Source organism: Baudoinia panamericana (genome assembly GCF_000338955.1).
Source record: "Baudoinia panamericana UAMH 10762 unplaced genomic scaffold BAUCOscaffold_8, whole genome shotgun sequence".
NCBI classification, from domain to species: Eukaryota; Fungi; Ascomycota; class Dothideomycetes; order Mycosphaerellales; family Teratosphaeriaceae; genus Baudoinia; species Baudoinia panamericana.
In genome coordinates, this window is record NW_006911264.1 from 390,414 (window position 1) to 412,229 (window position 21,816).

General features: G+C 54.6%; 9 protein-coding genes across 9 annotated transcripts; 6 read left to right on the top strand and 3 right to left on the bottom strand.

The window, feature by feature from the left end:
• Positions 1–478: 478 nt before the first annotated feature.
• BAUCODRAFT_123562 (uncharacterized protein) lies at positions 479–1,942 on the top strand (the record flags this gene model as incomplete). The annotated part of the gene is made up of 2 exons (XM_007679522.1): positions 479–665; positions 729–1,942. The coding sequence occupies 2 exons, from the start codon at positions 479–481 to the stop codon at positions 1,940–1,942; spliced, it is 1,401 nt and encodes a 466-aa protein (XP_007677712.1).
• A 330-nt stretch (positions 1,943–2,272) lies between these two features.
• On the top strand, positions 2,273–3,488 carry BAUCODRAFT_72039 (uncharacterized protein; the record flags this gene model as incomplete). Its single annotated transcript, XM_007679344.1, has 2 exons — positions 2,273–2,839; positions 2,889–3,488. The coding sequence occupies 2 exons, from the start codon at positions 2,273–2,275 to the stop codon at positions 3,486–3,488; spliced, it is 1,167 nt and encodes a 388-aa protein (XP_007677534.1).
• An 88-nt stretch (positions 3,489–3,576) lies between these two features.
• BAUCODRAFT_525547 (uncharacterized protein) lies at positions 3,577–5,364 on the bottom strand. Its single transcript, XM_007679523.1, has 4 exons — positions 4,897–5,364; positions 4,654–4,841; positions 4,504–4,587; positions 3,577–4,449 (listed from the first exon to the last, which is right to left on the bottom strand). The coding sequence occupies exons 1-4, from the start codon at positions 5,035–5,037 to the stop codon at positions 3,666–3,668; spliced, it is 1,197 nt and encodes a 398-aa protein (XP_007677713.1). The 5' UTR covers positions 5,038–5,364; the 3' UTR covers positions 3,577–3,665.
• A 328-nt stretch (positions 5,365–5,692) lies between these two features.
• On the bottom strand, positions 5,693–7,225 carry BAUCODRAFT_72923 (uncharacterized protein; the record flags this gene model as incomplete). Its single annotated transcript, XM_007679413.1, has 1 exon — positions 5,693–7,225. The coding sequence occupies one exon, from the start codon at positions 7,223–7,225 to the stop codon at positions 5,693–5,695; it is 1,533 nt and encodes a 510-aa protein (XP_007677603.1).
• Positions 7,226–8,259: 1,034 nt separating this feature from the next.
• BAUCODRAFT_525469 (uncharacterized protein) lies at positions 8,260–10,610 on the top strand. The gene is made up of 3 exons (XM_007679524.1): positions 8,260–8,555; positions 8,620–9,956; positions 10,011–10,610. Exons 1-3 carry the CDS (start codon positions 8,404–8,406, stop codon positions 10,121–10,123), a joined length of 1,602 nt encoding a protein of 533 aa, XP_007677714.1. The 5' UTR covers positions 8,260–8,403; the 3' UTR covers positions 10,124–10,610.
• A 424-nt stretch (positions 10,611–11,034) lies between these two features.
• BAUCODRAFT_123567 (uncharacterized protein) lies at positions 11,035–12,629 on the top strand (the record flags this gene model as incomplete). The annotated part of the gene is made up of 2 exons (XM_007679525.1): positions 11,035–11,602; positions 11,647–12,629. The coding sequence occupies 2 exons, from the start codon at positions 11,035–11,037 to the stop codon at positions 12,627–12,629; spliced, it is 1,551 nt and encodes a 516-aa protein (XP_007677715.1).
• Positions 12,630–13,797: 1,168 nt separating this feature from the next.
• On the top strand, positions 13,798–17,620 carry BAUCODRAFT_131959 (uncharacterized protein). Its single transcript, XM_007679526.1, has 5 exons — positions 13,798–15,775; positions 15,866–15,916; positions 15,959–15,970; positions 16,061–16,104; positions 16,206–17,620. The coding sequence occupies exons 1-5, from the start codon at positions 13,803–13,805 to the stop codon at positions 17,516–17,518; spliced, it is 3,393 nt and encodes a 1,130-aa protein (XP_007677716.1). The 5' UTR covers positions 13,798–13,802; the 3' UTR covers positions 17,519–17,620.
• Positions 17,621–17,787: 167 nt separating this feature from the next.
• BAUCODRAFT_35082 (uncharacterized protein) lies at positions 17,788–19,767 on the top strand. The gene is made up of 4 exons (XM_007679213.1): positions 17,788–18,040; positions 18,301–18,559; positions 18,882–19,275; positions 19,328–19,767. Exons 1-4 carry the CDS (start codon positions 17,871–17,873, stop codon positions 19,501–19,503), a joined length of 999 nt encoding a protein of 332 aa, XP_007677403.1. The 5' UTR covers positions 17,788–17,870; the 3' UTR covers positions 19,504–19,767.
• Positions 19,718–21,460, bottom strand: BAUCODRAFT_25209 (uncharacterized protein; the record flags this gene model as incomplete). The annotated part of the gene is made up of 1 exon (XM_007679156.1): positions 19,718–21,460. One exon carries the CDS (start codon positions 21,458–21,460, stop codon positions 19,718–19,720), a length of 1,743 nt encoding a protein of 580 aa, XP_007677346.1.
• Positions 21,461–21,816: the final 356 nt, after the last annotated feature.

A 21,816-nucleotide genomic window follows, 5' to 3' on the forward strand; every position in this document is an offset into this window, starting at 1 on the left:
ATTACTTCTCGGTTGCTAGGTGCACAGCAGTGGCGACTATTCCCACGCTTCATTGATTGCGGGTTAAATAGAGACCGTCTCCGCTGTAAATAGTGCCCCACTCGCTTGCGTTGCATGCAGGGTCGATCAGAATTGTCCGATGAACCTGTCGCAAAGGCTGCATAGCGGCACCATAGGTAGGTGCATTGTTGTAGCGTACAGTAAGCGTTTCGTAGTAGGTATTGTTGCACCTCGGTCATGGAAGACTGAATCCATTTGTTCTGCTTCATTCATCCAAGCAGCATAAGTACGGATTAGCCGGGAGGCGAAAAAGATCTGCAATTGCAAGCACACTACACAGAACCCGGGTACAGAGCGTAGCAAGAAACTGTGCGCTCAGCTTACTACTGCGTATCCAACAAGCAGAAAAGAAGTTGGCTTGTCGCCACTGAAGAAGCACGTAGGGACGGAAAGAGTTGCGAGAAACGCTGTCCGCGCGATGGAAGAGGATCGCGCAATAGCGGACCTGGGTCCCACCGTCTCCGCCGACATGAACGGCGATGCAGAAGCAGTAGAGAAGAAGCCAAAGAGGAGGTTCATAGGACGCAAAGCCGCCGAAGCCAAGGCAGCAGCAAGAGCCGAGCAGAATGGCGGCGCGGGTATTGAAGACAGTGGCGCGGTGCAAGGTGCAGTCTACCACATAACCATGTAAAGACGAGGAAGACTCGGTCGCTGATGGTATAGTGTAGTGGCACCACGCAAACGAGCTCCTCGCGCCCTGAACAGCGTACCCGACGACATCCTCAACGACACCGCCATCAACGAGGCCATCGCACTACTGCCCGCGAACTACAACTTCGAGATCCATAAGACGATCCACCGAATCCGAACGTCTGAGTCGAAGAAAGTTGCTCTCCAAATGCCCGAAGGCCTTCTCATGTACGCAACCACCATCTCCGACATCCTCACCTCCTTCTGCCCGGGCACAAGCACCCTAATCATGGGCGATGTCACCTACGGCGCCTGCTGCATCGACGACTACACTGCCCGCGCCCTAGGGTGCGATTTACTCGTCCACTACGCACACAGCTGTCTCATCCCCGTCAACGTGACGGGGATAAAGGTGTTGTATGTCTTTGTGGATATCAAGATCGATGTGGAGCATCTCCTCGCGACCGTGGAGCGGAATTTCCGAGTGAAGAGTACGATAGCGATGGTGGGGACGATTCAATTCAACGCCACGCTTCACGCTGTTACGCGTCCGTTAAGGGAGGCGGGGTACAACATCATTGTTCCGCAAATCGCGCCGTTGTCCAAGGGGGAGATATTGGGGTGTACATCGCCTCATTTAGCCAAGCAGAAAGACGCGGATGGGGAAGCGGAGGCTAACATCGACGCGATTTTGTATGTGGGCGACGGCCGTTTCCATCTCGAAAGCGCTATGATACATAACCCTCACCTCCCGGCGTATCGGTATGATCCTTACTCTCGCCGTTTGACGCACGAGACGTACGACCACGACACGTTACTCTCCGATCGGGCTAACGCCTTGGCTCAAGCACGGAAGGCGCGGAAGTGGGGACTCATACTCGGCTCGCTGGGACGGCAGGGGAACCCGCACACTCTCACTCTCATCGAGAATCACCTCAGGGAGAAGGGGATCCCGTGGGTCAACTTACTACTTAGTGAGATTTTCCCGCAGAAACTGGCGGGCATGAGCGGTGGAGAGGATGGAGTGGAGTGTTGGGTGCAGGTTGCTTGTCCGCGGTTGAGTATTGACTGGGGGTATGCTTTTGAGAGGCCGTTGTTGACGCCGCATGAGGCGTTGGTGGTGTTGGGTGGGAGAGAGGGATGGGAGGGGCAGGGCAGGTACCCGATGGATTATTATGGGAAGGAGGGGTTGGGGAGGGTGAGGGCGGAGGAGACGGGGGTAAGAAGAGTTGCGGATGCTCTAAAAGACTGAGACGGCCAAACATGCGGTGTCGTGAAAGTGGACGCATCGAACGAGGAGGGTGCATCACGTGCTTTCTGACGCGAGCGCGTCGCGCACGTCCGCGCCTTCCTCCTCCTCCTCCGTTGGGGCGGCTGCCTTCGGCGTGCCGTCATCTACTTCCCATCATCGCATCGCGCTCCTTTCACCTCACAAAAGCACCTTCTGGCACTGCAACCGGTGCACCTCGATGCTCTTCCATGTGGATGAACAATGAGTAAGACACTGAGAGCGGGTCTGGCATGGTATGGAGCAATGGCATGCTACTTGGCGTCATGACGCTAACGCACTACAACAAGGGCGATGCCGGTGAAGCCCGACGAGCTGATCCTCCACCTTGACGCATACGCCAAGACTCTGCCGGCGCTCAAGGCTCTTCGTTTGTGCCATCGCTTCGGTAAGGGACCGGATGTGCATATCATCAAGCTGCCCGTAGAGGTTGAGCAGATCATCGAGGCGTACGTTGTGGCTACCCGGCGTGCGTGGGAAGAGCTTCAATTCGAGTGGTGCATGCTGGAGAAGGAGTTTAGGTGTTTCGAATCCAAATGCTGTCCGAGTAGTCATCACGAGGACAATAGTCCAATGCACGAGCGGGCCTACGACGAGGTAGAGCTCTGCGATTTCTGCGAGGCAGAAGGCATCTCCGAGGATGGGTGTCTCAAAAAGTGTACCAAGGGTACAGTGGAGCCGTGCCCAACCTGCCAAATCAATATGGCGTCCGACGATTGTGAGAAGACTTGCGAGGCTGCGTATGGCGAGGTGATTGAAAGGCTGGCTCACGGAAGCGAATCCACTTATGAGTATCATGCGGAATGCTGCGATGGGTGGGCGACGAGAGTTAGCCCGAGAGCATTCGCAAAGCATGCGAAGGTATTATTTGACCCTAACGTTTCGATAAGCGCCTCTGACGTGCATCCAGGTGTTGCGCGAGCATTTTGGACTTGAGGCGTTCCTCGCGGATACTGCGTGGTATCCAGAGCCCAAGGGTGGCTGGCCAGAGGACAGAAACTATCGCTGGCACGGTAGCGACACGATACAGACCACGCTGTGCTACTTGACCCTGCCCAAGACACTCGGCCCGCACACTGTCTTCGAGCCGGGCGAGTTGGATAGTAGGATGTATGCTGAGTGCGGCGGATCTGTTTACGCAGCTCAGGCCCTACGAGTCGACCCGCCCGGAACGCTGAGCCAGGAAGAGCGGGCGCGGTTCCAACGCGCCTTGAAGACACTCGGTCTTACGCCGTACCTGCACCCCAGCCAAGACCGTCAGCCTGCTGTGTCTGCGAGGCTAAACAGTCCTACTGGACAAGGCAGCGGTACGTCAATGAATGCTTGGATGGAGGAGCATGTCACTCAGCTGACCGTCGGACAGAATCGACGAGCACCTCCTGGCCACAGCTCACGTTACTCGTTGAGAGCAGGTGAGCACACCAGATACCACAGTCGCTTTCGGAGCGTAAAAGCGCAAAGACCACAGTCATTGCTCGACAGATTTGCTGTCCCACTGCTATTTGTGTAGCCGAGGATCTGTGGGCGCTACGTGTGTTGCTAGACATTGCTGCATAGACACAAGTGTGGAAGTAGATCGCTCTAATAAGCGCTTGTAATTGCACACGGAACACTGCTCCACTGAGGACGCGGACAGCACCGCACCACTCTCCAACCACTTCACCTTTTAACCAATCCTACACCACTTTTACACATCCTCCTTCGCCTCAATCTCCTTGACCATCTTCGACAACGGCCCATTCTTCACCATAATACTCATAACTTCATACAGCGTATCCGCCGCCGCCATCGTCGTCAACTCAGCATTCGTATCATACGCCGGCGCCACCTCGACAATGTCCGCAGCCACAAGATTAATGCCATCCAACCCGCGCACAATCGTGCGCAGCTCCCTCGTCGACCACCCGCCCGTCTCCGGCGTTCCCGTCGCAGGCGCAAAAGCAGGATCAAGCGTATCGATGTCGATACTCAGGTAAACCGGGTTTTCGGTCCCGACGCGGTCACGGATCTTCTTGATAATGCCGTCAGTTCCAATCGTGTCAATCTCCCGTGCCTCGACGATGTGGAAACCGCAGTACCCGTCGTTCTCGTAGTCAGAAAGTCCGCTCAGCGTCGTGCGGATGCCGGCATGGATGTTGGTGTCGTTCTTCAACAAGCCTTCCTGCGAGGCGTGGAAGAAGTACGTGCCGTGGTTGATGCTGGCTTGTTTGCTCGGCGCGCCGCCGAACACTTTGGGCCGCCAGGTGTCGAGGTGCGAGTCGAAGTGGATGACGGTGATGGGGCCGTAGGCGCGGTTCATGCTGCGCAGGAGCGGGAGGGTGATGGTGTGGTCGCCGCCTAGTGTGATGACGCGAGGGAATGTTTTGCCTTTGAGGGAGGGGCCGGGTTTGTTGGCGTTTGTGGCGGGGGCGCGCATGAGGATGCTGTTGTGGCCTTCTTCGATCTGTTGGATGGCGTAGGCGTTGTCGTAGCTGGGTCATCAGTCAGCATTGGCTCGCTTGGTGTATAAGTTTCTTCGATCTCACCTAGTCACCGGAATGTCACCGCAGTCAATCACGGTCGCCCAGTCGTTGAAGGGGTTGGCATCGAGAGGCACATTGTAGCCTCCGCTGAATCGCACTTTGCGTGAGCCTTACACTCCTCTTCACAGTAAGCGTGTTGCGCTGAGGACGTACTAGAGGTTCAGCCTGCGGCTACCTTGTCTGATGCCCGAAGGCCCGAATCTGGCACCCGGGCGGTACGAGGTACCGGTGTCGAAGGGTGCACCGATGAAGGCAATGTCGTACTTGACATCCTCGTTAGCAAGGCATGGGTGGTAGGTGATGCGGCCGAAGGTTGAGATGCCGGAGAAGACGGAGTCGGCCTGTTTTGGATGTGAGTACCTGGAGCAGTGGTGGTTGCGTTTTCTTGCAACTGACCTGAGTCTCACCGTCGCCAGGCAGGGTGTTGTACCACAGCGACTTGTGTGGTCCAGCAATCGGCTCCTGGTCGTGGCCGTGATCGCCATGGGCGCAGACAGCAGCTGCCAAAGCGGCGCCAACAGCAAGTACGTTCAGCATCTTTCTGTTCTACAACGAGCTTTAACTGAATGAAAGCAGAAGACCACCAAGGTGTTGGAGCACAGGAGCAATGATCAGTAGAAGAACAAATAGTCGTCACAAACCCGCTACCCTTCCTTCGCAAAGCTACCGCAAAAAGCTGCTGTTTGTTTACGTACAGCTTCTGACAGCTCGACTGGAGCTTTTGCGGCGCGAGGGCGCGATCAGACAGATCTACGGCATGCAATGGCATCACAGCTGATGGAGCTTGACCTGTTCCTGACGAGATAGCAGTGCAGGTAGATTAGATCCGAGGTCGGCATCGACGCGCATGGGTTGTCTTACGTTTGGCCGCAGACGCGGCGGCTGTCGGTGAAAGCTGGTTTAGTCAAGGGTGTGACTGTGGGTTGGACAAGATAAGAGGTGGGGTGGAAGGGAGGATCTTGACACTGTAACCGAGCTGGCCGAAAGAGGTAGGAGAGATCGTTGGCTTGGCATAGCGCTGTATGGAAGGCTGTTATGGTCCGGTAGAGATCAGATATACTCACCGCACAAGGAACTACGGCAGAAAACAACGACGTTCAGCATGTCAAGAAGTCTAGGTCCATCAAGGTTGCACGCGGATGCATTGGCCAGCCGCACTCTGCCATGACTCGCGCTTTGTATCCTATTGACTCTACGAACCACCGTCCTCGATGCCGTGCTCCGCCCGCTCGGCAGGATCCATGCGCTTGAAGACGTTGCTTACCTCCTTGTCCCAGTTACTGAACGCTACAATCACCCACTCGGCCGCACCCACCAGGTACAACGCAATACATTGTCCCACCCAAAGCCCAGCCAGCCCCCAACCATGGAAGGCGAGATAGATCCCAAGAGGCAAAGCTCCGCAATAGTAGCTGACAATGTTGACTGCGGCTCCAACGTGCTGGCGTCCCATACCGCGAAGCGCGCCGCCGCAGGAACCGTTCAGACCGTCCGCGATCTGGAACAAGGCGACATATGGTAGCACCTCTGCGGTCAGGCGAACCACCTGTAGGTCGTCGTTGAAGAGGTAGGCGAAGCTGTCCTTGGTGCCGAGCAAGATTGCAAGAACCACACCTCCGAGGAGCATGGAGAGCCAAGCGGCAGTGTTTGCCGCTCGTGCAGCTCCGACAGCATCACGAGCTCCGAGTAGATTTCCAACTCTGGCAGAAGTGGCAACTCCTACGCCGAAGGGTATTGTATTCATGACTTGATCTGCAGTCATGATCACGGATTGAGCGGCGAGCGGTATCGTCCCGAGTTGGCCGGCCACAATCGCGACGATCTCGAAAGCCCACCATTCCGTTCCAACATGCACAACTCCGAGCGCAGCAATGCGTGCAAACGTGCCCAGATTATGGAAGCACTTTCGATCAAAGCCACCCCAGCATTCCCATCCAGCAACGAAGCGAGAGTAAGCGACGAGCAGCAAGAATGACAGCCAGTAAGATATTCCAGTCGCAATGGGGGCTCCAAGTAAGCCGATCTTGAAGGTGTAGATGAAGAGGAAGTTCAAGCCCGCATTAACCGGAGAAGTGATAAGCAACACGTAGGTACCGGGTCGCATGATGCCCTGTGCCTGCAGGTACTTCTTCATACATTCGAAGTAAACATATCCGAGTCCACCTGGAATCAGCACGCTCAAGAATTTGGATGAGTCTCGCGCAATGTAGTCTTCCTGTTTCAGGGCCTTGAAAACCGGCTCCGAGAAAATCCACAAAATAGCCACTGGAATATAGAAGATACCTAGAACGAAGAAGGCTCGCTGAAGAATGATGCCTAGATCATGCTTGTTCTTCGAGCCAGTAAACGATGCACTCGCAAGAGTATCGATGGCCGTCGTGCCACCCATGCCGATCAGCCAGGCGCTCGCCATAGCGAACATATATGAGAAGGCAGCAACAGATAGCGCTTCGGGACTCAGTCGTCCAACGATCAGAACCGAAATGGTCTGTAGCGAATTTTGTAAGGTGTAGGCCAGAATCACTGGTATTGAGCCCTTTAACAGTATCCAGAACTCCGTGGCAATGCGTTGCGTCCGCGACTGGCTTTCTGGCTCAAGCTCGTAGGTCTCGCCTTCGCCGGCGTCATCAGCGTCGCCGGGTTTGGGAAGAAGGTGAGAGCGCTCGTTTGGATGTCCATCCAAGGCATCTGTCTTCGGGTCGCCTTGACCGGCATCGCGCTTCATGAAGCTTGGTACCCAAGAGCGAGCACTAGTGATCCCGTCTTGCCGGCTCTCCATTTCGACTGTGAACGTAGAATCAAACAGAACGATATAACAGAATACCTCGCCAGCAGTTTGTATGAAGATGTATAACAACTGGAATACCTTGATGAATTAACTTGGGGACCCACCAACGCGTTGTTGGATGTGATAGTGCACTTAGCGGCATTGTGCAGTTGCAAGTGCGTAAGACATGGGTGTGAAGGCGACAAGTAGGTGACGTTTAGTCACAGATTGCCAGTGTAAGGCATGGTCTAGCTGGCCAACAGCAATGCTGATTTGGCGTGCAAACTGTCGAGCAGCAGAGTGCGATCACTGGGTGGAGCTCGAGAGGAGTGCTGGCCGTTCCCTTATCAGCAAGCTCGCTCGGCCTTTAGTCATGAGATGGGTAACAGGGAATGCATTAGATCGAGCTCTTTGTCAATCTAGCCGCACATCGATCGACTCTGCGCGGCGGTGCGCGGCTTCGCTCACCACCATAATGTGTCACGGCAAGAAAGGCTTGATGCAGCTGGTAAGGTGATTGATGCGAAGGTCGGCCAGAAGTGTGGTGACTTGTTAACCGAGGCCAAGCGCAAGCGCCGGTACCGAATGGTCACGTGTGCGGCTCCTTTGAACGCGCCCCTTCTCAGACTTCCAACGCTCGGTTCCGAGCCAATTTTTGCGCATCCAGATGCTCTCGGGCTAGGTTTCGTAGACCGGACCAAACCGAAGCCAACGTAGCCATTATACGTCTTCGCTAGCAAAGCAGCATCGTAGCAGCCTTGGCAGCAGTAGCAATGCAGCCACCAAGCGATCAGAGACTGGTTGCGATCCGAAGAGGAAAGCGGCCCGATCTTATCTACGCCAACCATCTACGCCGTCCTTAATCTGGCGTCTTAGATCGCATTGCAGGGCTGACAGGGAGTTACTCCACGCGACTGATATACGCTATGTCATTTCATTCCTGTCATGATACTGTCGATCTTCGCTATCATGAAAAACATTCTCTTTATCATTCGCAGCTGAGTGGTAATCTTCCCTCCGTGTAGACATGCTTCATTGAACGCTCTTTGCAACTCTGTCGTTTCGGGACATTCTTCTTGCGAGGACTTCCGTGAGCTCTGAAGCAGACCGCTCCGTTGCGCAGCGCGTAACGCATCATGGACGCCAAAGAAGAATATCCGTCCACGGAGAAGGGTTCCGAGCCGGAGATGGGGAGTGTAACGAACCCAGATGTCGCTCATGGCCAGGTCGACCGCAGAACGAGTATAGTATCGAAGATTGGCGAGGTGATCAATGCCTCGGGACACAAGTCAGTCTCTGCCAAACAACTCTCGACTTCTGGCAGAGTATGCTAACCACAGCACTGGTTACAGAGATCAACTCCAACGACAGTATGGCCTGCTCTCAATATGTGGTCTCGCCTTGACCATTGACAACGCCTGGGTGGCTTTCGGAGGGTCGCTCTCTGTCGCCGTTTTGAACGGTGGACCGGCTGGCATACTTTACGAGTTCATCGTAGCTTGCTTCTATTACGCCTTCATCGGAGCATCGATCGCAGAGCTCGCGTCTGCGATTCCTTCCTCCGGCGGCGTGTATCACTGGGCGTCGATTACGCCGGGTCCGAAGTATGGCAGAGTCCTTGGCTTCTTCACAGGCGGCCTGAACTTCTTCGGCTGGATTTTCGACGTCGCCTCCATCGCATCAATTCCGGCAAACATCTGCGTACAGATGTACGCTCTCTTCCATCCCGACTTTATCATCCAGCCATGGCATTCCTACGTCGCGTTCGTACTAATCACTTGGCTTTGCGCGGCTTTCGTCATCTTCTGCAACAGACTCTTACCGTATCTGCAGCATGTTGGCCTCTTCCTGGTCGTTGTTGGAGGTGTGGTCACGATTATCGTGTGTGCTGCTATGCCCAAGCAACATGCTCCGAATTCATTCGTCTGGGGAAGCTTTGCGGAGAACAACCTTACCGGCTGGAGCGGCGGAATAGCATTCTTGACTGGTGTGCTCAACGGCGCGTTTACTATTGGCACACCTGACGCCGTCACGCATATGGCCGAAGAGCTGCCAAACCCGAAGAGTGACCTGCCGAAGGCTGTGTTTGCGCAAGTCGGGCTGGGCTTCTTAACGACATTCTGTTACGGCATCGCAATCTTTTATGGCATCAATGACCTTGGTGCTGTTGTGAGCAACCCTGGTTCTTTCCCACTGGCGACAGTGTATCAGCAAAATACCGGCAGTGCGGGCGGCGCGTTTGGCTTGCTTCTCATCGTTCTGTTGAGTGTTCTCATCTGCACTATCGGCACGCTATTGATGGTTGGTCGTCTCTGGTGGGCTCTGGCTCGTGATCAAGCAACACCATTTGCCAGCTTCTTCGCTCAGGTCAATCTGAAGCTCTCATGCCCGGTACAGTCGACAGTCTTCTGCGCCATACTGACCACCGGCTTCGGTGCCATTCAATTGGGCTCCAAAACTGCGTTCACCGATCTTGTTGGATCTTTCATCATCCTCACGACAATAAGCTATTTCATGGCGTTCTTCCCACATCTCCTCACAGGGAGGAAGAACGTGCAACCCGGGCCATTTTGGATGGGCAAATACGGGTTCGCAGTCAACGGCATTGCCTGCCTGTTGATTGTCATGTTCAACATTTTCTTCTGCTTCCCTTATGCATACCCGGTTGACCCTATCAGCCTGATGAACTGTAAGCGAACGACCTACCGCAAGCTTCTGAACGCGGCCGCTAACGCATTGATAGGGAACTCTGTGATCCTGGTCGGCTGTGTAATTCTAACAGCATTCTGGTGGTTTGTGCATGGCTTGCGAAAGTATCCAGGGCCAAAGCTGGCAAGTCTGTATGAAGACATGTAGAATAGCTCGAGTGAAGACTCGGGATCAATGTTGAAATAAGGTATACACTCTGCGCTACTTCTACCCACCGACGAGACTACGTCGCGTGTCGTTGACACACTGATGGCTTTCTCTCTCGTACACATTAGGTAATGCATACTGCTTACCGCAACCACGTGCGCTTGGGGGGTGAGGAATGAGTCTATTCGGCTATGCTACCCTATCTACATAGTCGAGTCCGACATCGACCAACGTCAACAATGGAGGTCGCTGCACGAGTACAAGTTGATATCCGGAAGGCTGCAGCTTTCCAATCTTTAGGGAAGACCTCGGCAATCGCCATGTCGAGATAGACCTGGAAGCTACAGTGTTCCGAGTTCCCTCCTTCCTCCACTGTTGTACTTCTTTAGCCCAATGACTACACCACTATCTTCAGGCACCGACGTATTCACTTCAAGGTAATCAATGGTACAATCTTGTCCTGCAACCAACGTCATGCTCGCCTCCCAATTAGCGGCCAGTCCGCGCCGATCACTGCTTCTATCGCCCCAGGCACCCGAATAACAAACTCCGGACTCCGTATCTCCCTGCCGTCAAGGCATGTTCGTGGGGTGAACACTAACTACAAGCTTGTTGCGCTCAACCATTGTTGTTTAGGATTGATCTACTGTACGGTGTTCAATCCGTTCCCTTCCCGTCATCGCAATATGCTCCCCTTGAATGGTGTTGCCTGGCAAGCAACGATGATAAGACCGTGAATCCTTCCTCTGCCCTACAGAGGAGAGTAACCAAAACGACTCCTTCGCCTTCGATGAGTGTGTAACGTCGTAAAAGCAATGGCAACACCAAGAACGATATCGACAGACTACTTTGGAGACGACGACAGCTCGATGACCAAGGGAAGCGTTGGCAGCACTTCCAAAGCGGACTCAATGCGCCATGGACCGTCAGAGACGTCCCCTCTCCTCAGCCCACGATGCGGGGAGGTCATCGACCTATCCCCTGGCAACAGTAGAGGGGGACAATGGGTGTCGCACGAGACAGTCAACCTTATTCTCATGCTGCTGCTCCTCTGCATCTCTTTCGGCGACCAGATATCGGAGAGCCCTCAAGTCCGTATCTTCGAGAGTGTGATCTGTTACAAGCACTATGAGAGTGTGGATCCTAGCAAGATACTGATAAGCAGAGAGGCTGTTGGACCGGGTGCCATAGGGGGCGTCGCGGAGCTGCATTGCAAGGTGAATGCGGTACAAGAGCAATTGGCCGAGCTACGTGGATACCAGCAGTTCTTCGATGGCATTCCGTCACTCGCACTCGCCGTCCCATTCGGCTGGGTTGCGGACAGATATGGAAGGAAACCATTGTTCTTCCTTGGCTTGCTGTCATTTGCGTTCAAGATGGGCTGGATGCAGCTTGTCACTTGGTTCTGGCAAGCTTTCGACGTCCGCCTGTCGTGGCTGTCCACTTTCCATGCCCTGTTGGCCGGAGGGTCGCCTTCGTGTCATCGCTGTTCTTCGTTATCATATCGGACATCACACCAGAAGCGCTGCGTGCTGCCGCGTTCTTACGAGCGGGCGCTGTCAATGTCTCGGCCACTCTCCTCATGCCACCTCTTGCGGCATGGCTGATGCGATACACCCCGTGGATTCCCTCCATCATTGGAACTATCCTAATGGCTCTGCCCATCATAGCCTATCCGTTGATCCCGGAGACGCTGGGCTTCCGACATACAGCGCTTTCTCCACCCGACACGCAGCCGCCTACACCTTGTGGGGAGTCAGCTCCAGCACCACCGGATCTGTCGACCAATCCGCCACCCATTAACGCCGATTTCGCTGCACCCATCACCACGAAAGTCATAGAAGCCACCTCCCTTCTTACGCAGGACTGGAGAGTGCCAGCACTTATTTTGACCTTTATCAGCCATCTAATCATCATGTCTGCCTCCGCCTTCATCATGCAATACGTGAGCAAGCGTTACAGCCTGACCTTCGCCAACGCCACGCTACTCATGACCATCTTCAGCGGCGTTAAAGTCCTACTACTCTCGGCAATCCTACCGTGGCTCTCTAAGGCAGTGATGCAGTGCTTGCACCTCTCCAGCCAACAGAAGGACCTCTATCTGGCTCGTGCGAGCCTGCTCCTAACAGCGCTCGGAACGACGATGATCGGGCTGGCCCCGAACGTTCCCACTGTAGCGATCAGCATGGCCATCACTTCGCTTGGCCTTGGCGCTCATATTATGATACGAAGCTTCTTGACTTCGCTAGTACCTGCGCATCACATTGCACGTGTGTTCAGCATCGTCAGCATTGTGGATACCCTGGGCAGCATGTTCGGCGGTGCGCTGTTGGCAGGTCTGTTCAAGCGAGGCATGCAGTTGGGAGGAGTCTGGATTGGGATGCCTTTCTTCTTTATTGGGATGCTTAGCGCGGCGTTTGCGGTGTTGCTGTTTATTGTGCGGATACGACCGGAAGAAGGCAAGCTCGTGCAAGAGGATGACGACGAGGACGACAACGACATTTAGGGAACTCATCAATGGCAGCGTGGTGGTCATGGCCACAGATTCAGCTTTTTAAAGAAGTAGAGATAGAACACACACACGTGAACGCTTCGCATGCGTTCGTTTGCCGCTCCATAAGCGTTTGGGACTGATCAGGCAGGTAATGCATAAGCTCCACAACCGGAGTTGGGTGCTTAATGGTTGTGTAGGTGGGTGACGTGCAATCAGCAGCCTCTTAGTTCCTACTAGTACTCCTATGTTCCAAATGCGCAACACAGAGGACCGCGCCATTCAGTCAGCGCGGAGCATTCAAAGGCGTACCTCTTACGTGCCCTGCCTGCCACGTTGAAATGTCTTGCCGTTGGCATTCTCTCAACATTTAGTTGGACCTTGAGCATAGCGCTCTTCTGTTGAGATGTCGCTGAAAGTGTAGATTGCTACTGGGTTGGTACTTGAAAAGTCCTCCGAGGTATGAGTGGCAGCTGTGTACGAGGAGGTGTAGAGACAAGCGTAGATGACTACCGTTTGGACGCTTTCTTACGTCCTTTTACCTGGTCTGCGTCTTGTTTGCCTACGTTGCGAAACGCCAAGGATGTTTAGCACTACTGCTTGCTGTTCCAGGAAATCTTAAGGGCTCCAGCCAACCTGTGTGCCGTAAACAGCAGACAGTCTGCAAATGAGTATGTAGGCAAGCTATGGTTTGTCCCAACCCTCAGCGGCCGACGGCCTCGGGAACGATTCGGAATATAGCGCCCCAGCAACGCAGTGTCGCCGAGCTCGCGAGGAACTCAAAGCGAAGCACCGCGCGCATTTCGCTCTGAGATCTGTCGACCGCACTTACTCCATTGAGAGGAAGGTTTGCATAGATTCGTCGAAATGTCGCAGGGATGCAACCGGCAGTGACAGCGCAAGCACCGCACGTCGGGACCGCTGGACACAGATCTTGTTGATGTAGAAGGAAGACGGATGGAAGGAAATCGGCGGATTTTGATAGACTGAAATGCCAAGATTCTACGAAGCTAGTCTTAATGGAGCTGGTGATGGTACTCCGCGAGTCATGCTGGAAGATCCGCCGCATCTTCACTAAGTTCGTTGTCACTAAACTCATCGCATCGGACTCATACCTTCCGCATTCTCTCGACTTGTCTCTGCCAGCAGCGCCTCAGCACTGGCCTTATTTGGCTGTCCACCGCCGCCATGGACGCCGCCACGATCGAACAGATGAACAAAGTCCGCGTGTCACTCGGCATGGCACCTTTGCCTGTACCCGGCAAAGACTCTGCGCCGCAGTTCAAGGGACAACGAGAGGAATCTGTCGAGGAAGAGGACCTCAGCACACTCGAGAAACGCCAGGCTGCCGCTGGAGCGAACTGGGAGAGGCTCGAGGCGGAACGGCAAGAGAAGCTCGAGCGCGAGAAGCGGAAAGCGGCGGCGAAGAAGGCTCGTGACGTCGCAGCACGCTATGCTAAGATGGAGGGTAAGGGTCTTGGGGACGCGGATGAGGAGGAGCTGGACACTCGATCATGGCTACTACAACAGAAAAAGCGGCAGAAGAAGATCGAGAAGGCTCGCAAATTGGAGGAAGAGCTTGCGGCGAGAGAGCGGGAGGCACAGTTAGAGTATACCAGCAAAGACTTGGCCGGTGTCAAGGTTGGACACGAAGCAGCCGAATTCGATGAGATCACCGGCGAGCAGGTTCTGACGCTCAAGGATACTGGCATCGGCGATGAGAGCGAAGACGACGAGCTCGAGAATGCAGACCTGAGGGCGAAGGAGAAGCTGGAGGAACGGCTGCGACTGAAGAAAAAGCGGCCAGACTACGACCCTACAGAGCAGAACGACGTGAAGAACGTGCTAAGCAAGTACGACGAGGAAATCGATGGCAAGAGGCAGAAGCGCTTTACGTTGGATGATCAAGGCAATGCCGCTGAGGCGGTGCAGAGGGAGCTTGACGAGGCCGAGGAGGTCAAGAGCAAGGGCGTCAAGATCAGCCTCGACATGCTGAAGGATGATGCGCCCGTTTCCGACTACATCGATCCCTCTACAATCAAAGTGAAGAAGCCAAAGAAAAGGAAAGAGAAGAAGACGCGGCAGAAGGCGGGGGATGACGATGACATCTTCCCTCCTGCGCAACCCGCGAAAGTGGACGTAGCCGCAGATACAATGGAAATCGATCGAATAGACACGAACGGTACAACAAACGGCAAGAAACGCGCTTTCGAGTTTGATGACGAAGACCTGCAAGCCAAACTTACTGAGCAAAGACGACAAGCTTTGAAGAAGCGCAAGAAGATGGACGGTGCAGAGCTTGCACGCCAAATGCGGGAAGAGATGCCGGTAGATGAGGAGGAGGCGGGTGAAGGCGGCATGGTTATGGATGAGACGTCCGAATTCGTGGCCAACTTAAAGAAGCTAGAGGCGCCTGAAGCGCGAGCCAGGCTAAGCCGGACACCACACCCTGCCACGGCCGACAATGTCGTCGAGGATGAGGATGGCGACACTACGATGGCTCAGTCCTACGCTGAAGCCGCCGACGCGGAAGATCGTCCCAAACGGGAAGAGTCTGGCACGCCAGCGCCCGGCATCACCGCTACAGGCCTGGAAGATGAAGACACCCTTTCCGGCGCTGGGACAGCTGGCACACTTGCCTTACTTCGTAAACGCGGTCTCCTCTCTGACGCCTCCTCGTCCGACTTGAGCGCGAAAGAGCGTCAACGCGCCCACTTTCTCGCAACTAAACAACACCTTATCGACGCCTACGATGCGGAAGCCAAAGCTCAGCGCCAGCGAGACCGCGAGTCTGGCAGATTTACCCGTATGACAAACCGCGAAAGGGACGAATACGCCCGCAAAGAGAACGACCGCCGCGAAACCTACATTGCTAAGCTGTTGGCAGACATGTTCAATGCAGAGTATCGGCCGGATGTGAAGTTGCGGTATCATGACGAGTATGGGCGAGAGATGGGCGTCAAGGAGGCTTTTAAGCATCTCTCGCATATGTTTCACGGGAAGGGCAGTGGGAAGCAGAAGACTGAGAAGCGGCTGAAGAAGATTGAGGATGAGAAGAAAGAGATTGCTAAGGGTGTGTTGCATGCTGGGGAGGAAGGCGGGTTTATGAATGTGCAGGGGAGAGAGGGTAAGAGGAGAGGGCAGGCTGGAGTGCGACTGCAGTAAGGAGCAACACGTGCGACGCCAACGATTGTTGAAAGGTCAGTATTTGCTACTATCGTTTGTCGTCGTGGTACTATATTCACATTCAGAGTGCTAGACCCTAAGGCCACCATCACGGCAGGAACGAAGGATATCTCGAGGTAAGTGCGCAGAAGGTGAGCTTTCCTCTTATTGCTGCCCAGTCCCGCCCCAAGGTAGGTTCGGCCCCCTTGGCGTTCGTTGCACGCCCTCCTGCCCACGGAGCATGACTTTGTCGTCGTCGCGCGCAAGCCTGAAGTTGTCAGAGAAAGAGAATTTGCATTACGGCAAGCGTCGGCGTACGGCGCAGGTAAGAGGTTCGCTCATCCGTTGGCGCTTTCACTTTTTGCCGTCCCTCTCCGTCCACACTACGCATCTCTCACATATTGATCGCTGTTACATGGCTAGCAGAGTCCTGCACTCGTATCCGTAGCGAGCATCCGCTGGAGGTATCATCTGGAGCACCAACTTTTGCCACAATTATGGCTTCCGCACCAACAACGCCGTCGCGCTCGGTCTCCAACCATACTGCCCATGGTTTCAGCCCGTCGTACTTCGTACACAACATCAGTCCGGCCAACCGCTGGAGTGAGGACAATGAGCCACACGTTGTTACTTCTCGCCCAGCCAACCAACGCATCTCGAGCCCGCCAAATGTGTGCCGCCTTTGCCCGCTCTCCGCCCCATTTGCCACGCCGAGCGACAAGACATGCGCAGCGCACAAAAGTACGCCAACTGTCTGTTCGATCCATCAAGTTTTGGCTACTCCGGCACAGAAGACATGTTCGACAAGCAAGGATCAGGAGGACACCGTTGAGCCTACTCCGGGCGAGGTCATGTGGATGGGGGAGTTGCACCGCTTCGCGGCCGAGTGGTTCGCTAAGCAGTCTGCTGAGAAGGCACCTCGAGGGCAAGACTCGCCAAAGCTGGAAGACACAGGCCATGCAGAGGTTAGCTCGGAGGAAGCTGAACAGCAGGACTTCAGTCTCCACTCCATCGACTTCAACTTCCCGTCGCCGTCGCAGCCGTCAAGCCCGGGCCTTGAGAGGGCGAGAGGAGTTACATCTGCTTGGCAGTGTCTTGACTGCTTCACGGTGTACATGCTGAAGCACGAGTCTGACTACGCTCCTGTTGAGTGTGAAGGCCGGGGATACTATGGGACGAGGTGTGGAGGCACGCAGTTCGTACTCCGCGCGCTGAGAGCGATCACGAGCGGTGATGGGGACGACGACCTTTCTGTCAGGGCCTTACCGGTGCGCAAAGACATCGTGGTCGATGAAGGGGTAGACGGGGAGCCTTTCTACCACAAAGTTGACTCAAGGAACGACACACCCATGAAGCCCGCGAAGCAGGTCGAAATGATTCTTCCGGTACGCAGTCGCAGCAAAAGGCTCGCCTCCACGCAAGTCCACGGCGATGAAAAACGTGTCTCGCTGCATGAGCTGCATCTGAGCTCAGATGCTTCAAGCAGCTCGGGCAAGGTGGACGCGTTTCCGGTTACGCAAGGCAGAATGCTCTACATGAATGAAACGTACCATACTGTCTCCGCCGACAGAATCCGTCATCTCATTGCAGGGCTACAACTCGAGCACGCTGAGATCCCGTCCATAGCGGAAGGATCTCGCTCGGTCGGCGACGAGATGGCGCTGCCAGAACGCCTTGAGTTTCTGGCTCTTAGCGAGGGGAAGGAGTACATCATGCGGCAGAGGACTATGCTGGGTTAGACTGACTTGGGGGATGGGGAATGATACATATCCCTGGGTGACCCTTGGTTTGGGTACGCCTTAGCTCGATGCAGTCTTGGTGCTTGAGATTCTATTGTGTACGCAACTATCATGTTGTTCTGTTGCACCGGTACTCGTTTACTGTGAAGAACGCGTTTACACTCGTAGCGTCGCGTGAATGAAACACTCATGCCTCGAAACCAACGCGAAGGTCCGTGCAGGTGTGATTTCCGCTTTCGTGTCTTGCGTAGACATCAGCCTACCAATACCACCACGCTTGCCACCTCTTTTCAGCCATACATATTTGCTATATCAACACCACTACTCCGGACTAGGATTGGGACGCAAGAACATGGCTCCTTCTTCAAGTACGCAACCGCTTTATCACAAGGACGAGAAAGTACTGTGCTTCCACCACGATTTGCTATACGAAGCGAAGGTACTCGAGTCGAAAGTTAAGGACCCAAGCGACAAGAAGGATGGCTTTATGTACCGTGTGCACTACAAGGGCTGGAAGAACACGTAAGTTGGTGTTCGACTTTGGTTTCCCTCAATAGGCTGGCAAGCTGTCAGCCCGTTCGCCCTTTGCGTGGCCTTCATTCCTCCGCATGTAGCAGTGGAGAGACTGGCACGAACACGCCGCTCTACACACGACGCTGCGGTTCCTTATGTGGCTCTTTTGGCCCCTTTTCACTGCTACGTGGAACGTCTGGAGGGGTCAGGCGTAAGCCGAGCACATGAATACTGGCCGTGTCCCTGCTAACCGCTCGTCCCGGATACAGATGGGATGACTGGGTCCCGCAAGAACGTCTTCGAAAGTTCACGGATGAAAACAAGGATCTAGCCTCGAATCTACGCAAGGACATGGAAGCTCAGCGAAGAGCGCAAACCGGCAAGCCAGCTTCTATCTCTACCAAGAAGCGACCGTACGGCTCAGACCTGACAGGCTCGTCCGCGAGAGGTAGCGAGGACCGCAGCTCTGCGGTGCCGCAACCATCGAGAGGCACTAAGCGTGGTAGGGAAATTGAAGGGATCGACAAGGTACGTTTCGTCGCTGTTTGCTCGTCTGTCTATTAACCTTTCTGCTGTATCTGCGACTACGAAGCGTTACTTTGTCTGCGCTATTGAGGTCTTCTTCGTTCTCACGGCCCACTCTCATTTGCCTGCGCATGCATCATAGAGTCTCCATTTGCATTTGAACATGGCAAGCGAGCACCGACCGCCCGCCCCTCTGTACAGACTAAGATCTGCAAAGGTGGAAACAGTCCCATTGGTAAATCCTGGCGAAGCACGATTGACTCGGTCCAGAGCCATTAAGCAGAATGTAGAGCAAGAAGCAGCGCTAAGTCAAGTGTCTGAACAGGAAGAAGACTTTGTCCGACGACCCGCTGTCCGCCTCTTCATGCCAGACACACTGAAGTCAATACTCGTTGATGACTGGGAGAAAGTGACCAAAGAGCAGAAGCTAGCACCAGTACCATCACCGACGCCGATCACGCAATTCCTGAACGAGTACGAGCGCTACGCTATGAATCAACCGCACATCAAGCCGAACTCTGCAGATGCAGACATTCTGGAGGAGGTCATCGCGGGCGTGAAAGAGTACTTCAACAAGTCATTAGGCCGCATTCTCCTCTATCGATTCGAGCGCCAGCAATTCTACCAGACGCACAAGTTGCTTGAAGCAGGCCACGGAGATTACGAGGGGAAGTCGTTAGTTGACATGTACGGCTGCGAGCATCTGCTGAGGCTATTTGGTACGTAATGCATCTGCTTCTAGGTTGTTGGCCCGCTAATTCCCTGCTTTAGTTAGCATGCCGGATCTGCTCGCGCATACAAACATGGACGCGCAGTCGGTGAGTAGATTGCGGGAGGAGCTGACACGTATGACATCGTATCTGTCAAAGCATCTGGAGCGCTACCTGTCGAATGAATACGAGCATGCTGGGCAGGACTATCTTGACCGAGCGAAGAACGGCACGTAGGTAGCAACTGGACGTTCAATATAGCGTTGGCGCGTGTGGCAGCATAAGCGTTGGGTATCAGTCTGAGCGGCTGGCAGGATTTGAATGCTAGAAGTTTTGAGCTTGTCATTGCACAATTCGGCCTATCTGCCCGAGATCTCTGTAACGGAGATGATTAATGGCCAAATCTCCAATGAGTCGTATCTTTGCTGCAGTTCAGACACCTGGCCTGCTTCTAGTGTTCGCACGTAGAGAGAACATGCCTCATCAGGAGCCCACCCTCTTTCAGGAGCTCCCAGTCCGCCCTCAAACCCAGCGGTCTCTCGTCGGTTGACACATCAACCATGTCAGCCAGCATCTTCTGTAGCCCACCGTCATACTCACCCACCAAACTAAGCATGCATGTCTCGCAAAGGGCCAGGCTACATCCAGTGCAAGAATTGCCCAGTATGTCCATGCAGCCGGGAGCCTCACACTCGTACAGAGCCAGAGCCGGACAGATTGAGCACCAGCGGTCCTTTGAACGACACTTGCCGGAGAACAGTGACATGAGCGCGCCATCAGCATCGAGCAATTGGCTGGTAGCGCCTTTGATGGGTCGAAGTAAGTGCTTCTGGCACAGCAGGATGGTGATACGGCGCATAGTGCAGGCTGTGCAGACCTTCGTATTTGTAGCGCCGTCAGCCGTGCGTCCACCGCTGACCTCCGCGTAGCTGCGACGGTCAGCCCAGTCAATATCCTCCACTTCACGCATTTCGAGACCGATCAATGGGAAGGCTGAACCACCGCAGAAGCTGCAGTTTCCATCGTAATTGAAGGCGATAGGATGGCAGAACTTGGTCAGAGTTATTTGGGTCTCGCCTGGTGCATCTTGTACACTCTGCTGAGCTTGTGCTAAGTGACTTGCCGACTTCGATCGCTTGTTAGAGGACGGGTCCTTCGGCATGTTGTCGGGACGTCTCTTGCTTGGTGAAGCCAACACGGAATCAACACGCTTCGTAGCGGAGCGAGGTTGCTGCGGGACAGTGGTCTGCTCCGGAATGCACGTCCTCCCTTCCGTTGTGCATGACGTACAGTCATCACTATTGACACCTGCCGCGAACGAGCATACACGGCCGGCTTCCCTGCACTGCATGCATGTCCAGTACGTCTTCGCTCGAAGCACCCGCTTCCGGTTCAGCGGGGGGTCTGTCTTCCAGTCCCGGTCATACCGAATGCGAGTGCGAATACCCTCATCGGCCGGTCCAGCAAGGCAGTTGTAGCCCTCGTCGGCGCAGTGCTGGCACGGTCCACTGTGCTCAGACACCCACCTGTAAGAGCAATTCCGTCTGCGACTTTTGCAGCGCTCGCACGGCTGCTTGACCGTGGGCGGAATCATGAGCTCGCAGTCATGGTCGTCAGCCTGACATGTCCAGCAAGGCCACGCGCGTTCGTCGTCGAGCAGTGGACACCTAATGCTAAGGTCAAAGCACGCTCGGCAACCTCGGGCGGCCGGATGCCCGGTCAGGTCTTGAGGCAGGTCTGATCCACCATAAGATGGCGCAACCTGCGCAGAGGGATCGTAAAGAGGCGAACCAGGTACGTTTCTCCTGCGAAGTCTGTAGCCTTCGCAGAAGTCATCGTGACCCAGGTCACTGTGAGCGGGCGGCTCGCTCAGGGTCTTTTGCAGAGTTGCTTTGCCACTTACACTCAAGAAATTCAGCCGAACGACAAGTTTGGGCAGGCAGATCGTATCGACGGCTTCGCTCACTTCGTTGTTAAGAAAGGGAGCGTTCAGTTGCTGATCATCGTCCGCGCTACTGAATCTCACTTTACTCCGCTGAAACTTCAGTTGTCGTCTCTCCTGGCTTGGATCGTAGTCTCCTGTCTCGTCTTCGTCGATCCAGGTGCTGCTGAAGACTTGGACGGCGCTTCGAGCCTGGGGTCGGAGTGTATATTTGTTGCTATCACCAAGTCCTTTGTCGTCTGGTGTCGCCATGTTGCTGGTGGTGAGAAGCTCGATACTGCCCAATTTGTGCTGCTCTAGCTCCGTGCCGTCCGTTGTGTGCCGCTCCTGCATAGCAGAAGAATGCTGCAACCTCTCACGGTGGTGATTGTGTATATGGCGTGCATCTAAAGGTGCTGTTAGCATAGATTGGTGTGGGTACCGAAGGATGGTACAAGTGCTCGAGTCTTTATTATGGGCAGAACGAGGGTGGTGGGCCGACTCTGGTCGACCGCAGTCAGAAAGAATCAAGCGTGCCTTTTCCTCTAAGCTAGTCCATGTTATTGCTCCGCGGTATTTATGAAATCCGAGATAGGAAGACTCAGAATGTGCACGTAGTTGACAGCATC

Bases quoted from the DNA above. Each gene is read 5' to 3' on its own strand.
- BAUCODRAFT_35082 (XM_007679213.1), top strand. From the start codon at position 17,871: ATGGCTCCTTCTTCAAGTACGCAACCGCTTTATCACAAGGACGAGAAA. The intron at 18,041-18,300 runs GTAAGTTGGTGT...TCCCGGATACAG, and splicing joins TACAAGGGCTGGAAGAACAC to ATGGGATGACTGGGTCCCGC. The intron at 19,276-19,327 runs GTACGTAATGCA...TCCCTGCTTTAG, and splicing joins GCATCTGCTGAGGCTATTTG to TTAGCATGCCGGATCTGCTC.
- BAUCODRAFT_525547 (XM_007679523.1), bottom strand. From the start codon at position 5,037: ATGCTGAACGTACTTGCTGTTGGCGCCGCTTTGGCAGCTGCTGTCTGC. The intron at 4,588-4,653 runs GTACGTCCTCAG...AGTGCGATTCAG, and splicing joins AGCCGCAGGCTGAACCTCTA to CGGAGGCTACAATGTGCCTC. The intron at 4,450-4,503 runs GTGAGATCGAAG...CTGATGACCCAG, and splicing joins GGTGACATTCCGGTGACTAG to CTACGACAACGCCTACGCCA.
- BAUCODRAFT_131959 (XM_007679526.1), top strand. From the start codon at position 13,803: ATGGACGCCGCCACGATCGAACAGATGAACAAAGTCCGCGTGTCACTC. The intron at 15,776-15,865 runs GTAAGGAGCAAC...ATTCACATTCAG, and splicing joins CAGGCTGGAGTGCGACTGCA to AGTGCTAGACCCTAAGGCCA. The intron at 16,105-16,205 runs GTAAGAGGTTCG...CATGGCTAGCAG, and splicing joins AGCGTCGGCGTACGGCGCAG to AGTCCTGCACTCGTATCCGT.
- BAUCODRAFT_525469 (XM_007679524.1), top strand. From the start codon at position 8,404: ATGGACGCCAAAGAAGAATATCCGTCCACGGAGAAGGGTTCCGAGCCG. The intron at 8,556-8,619 runs GTCAGTCTCTGC...CACTGGTTACAG, and splicing joins ATCAATGCCTCGGGACACAA to AGATCAACTCCAACGACAGT. The intron at 9,957-10,010 runs GTAAGCGAACGA...ACGCATTGATAG, and splicing joins CCCTATCAGCCTGATGAACT to GGAACTCTGTGATCCTGGTC.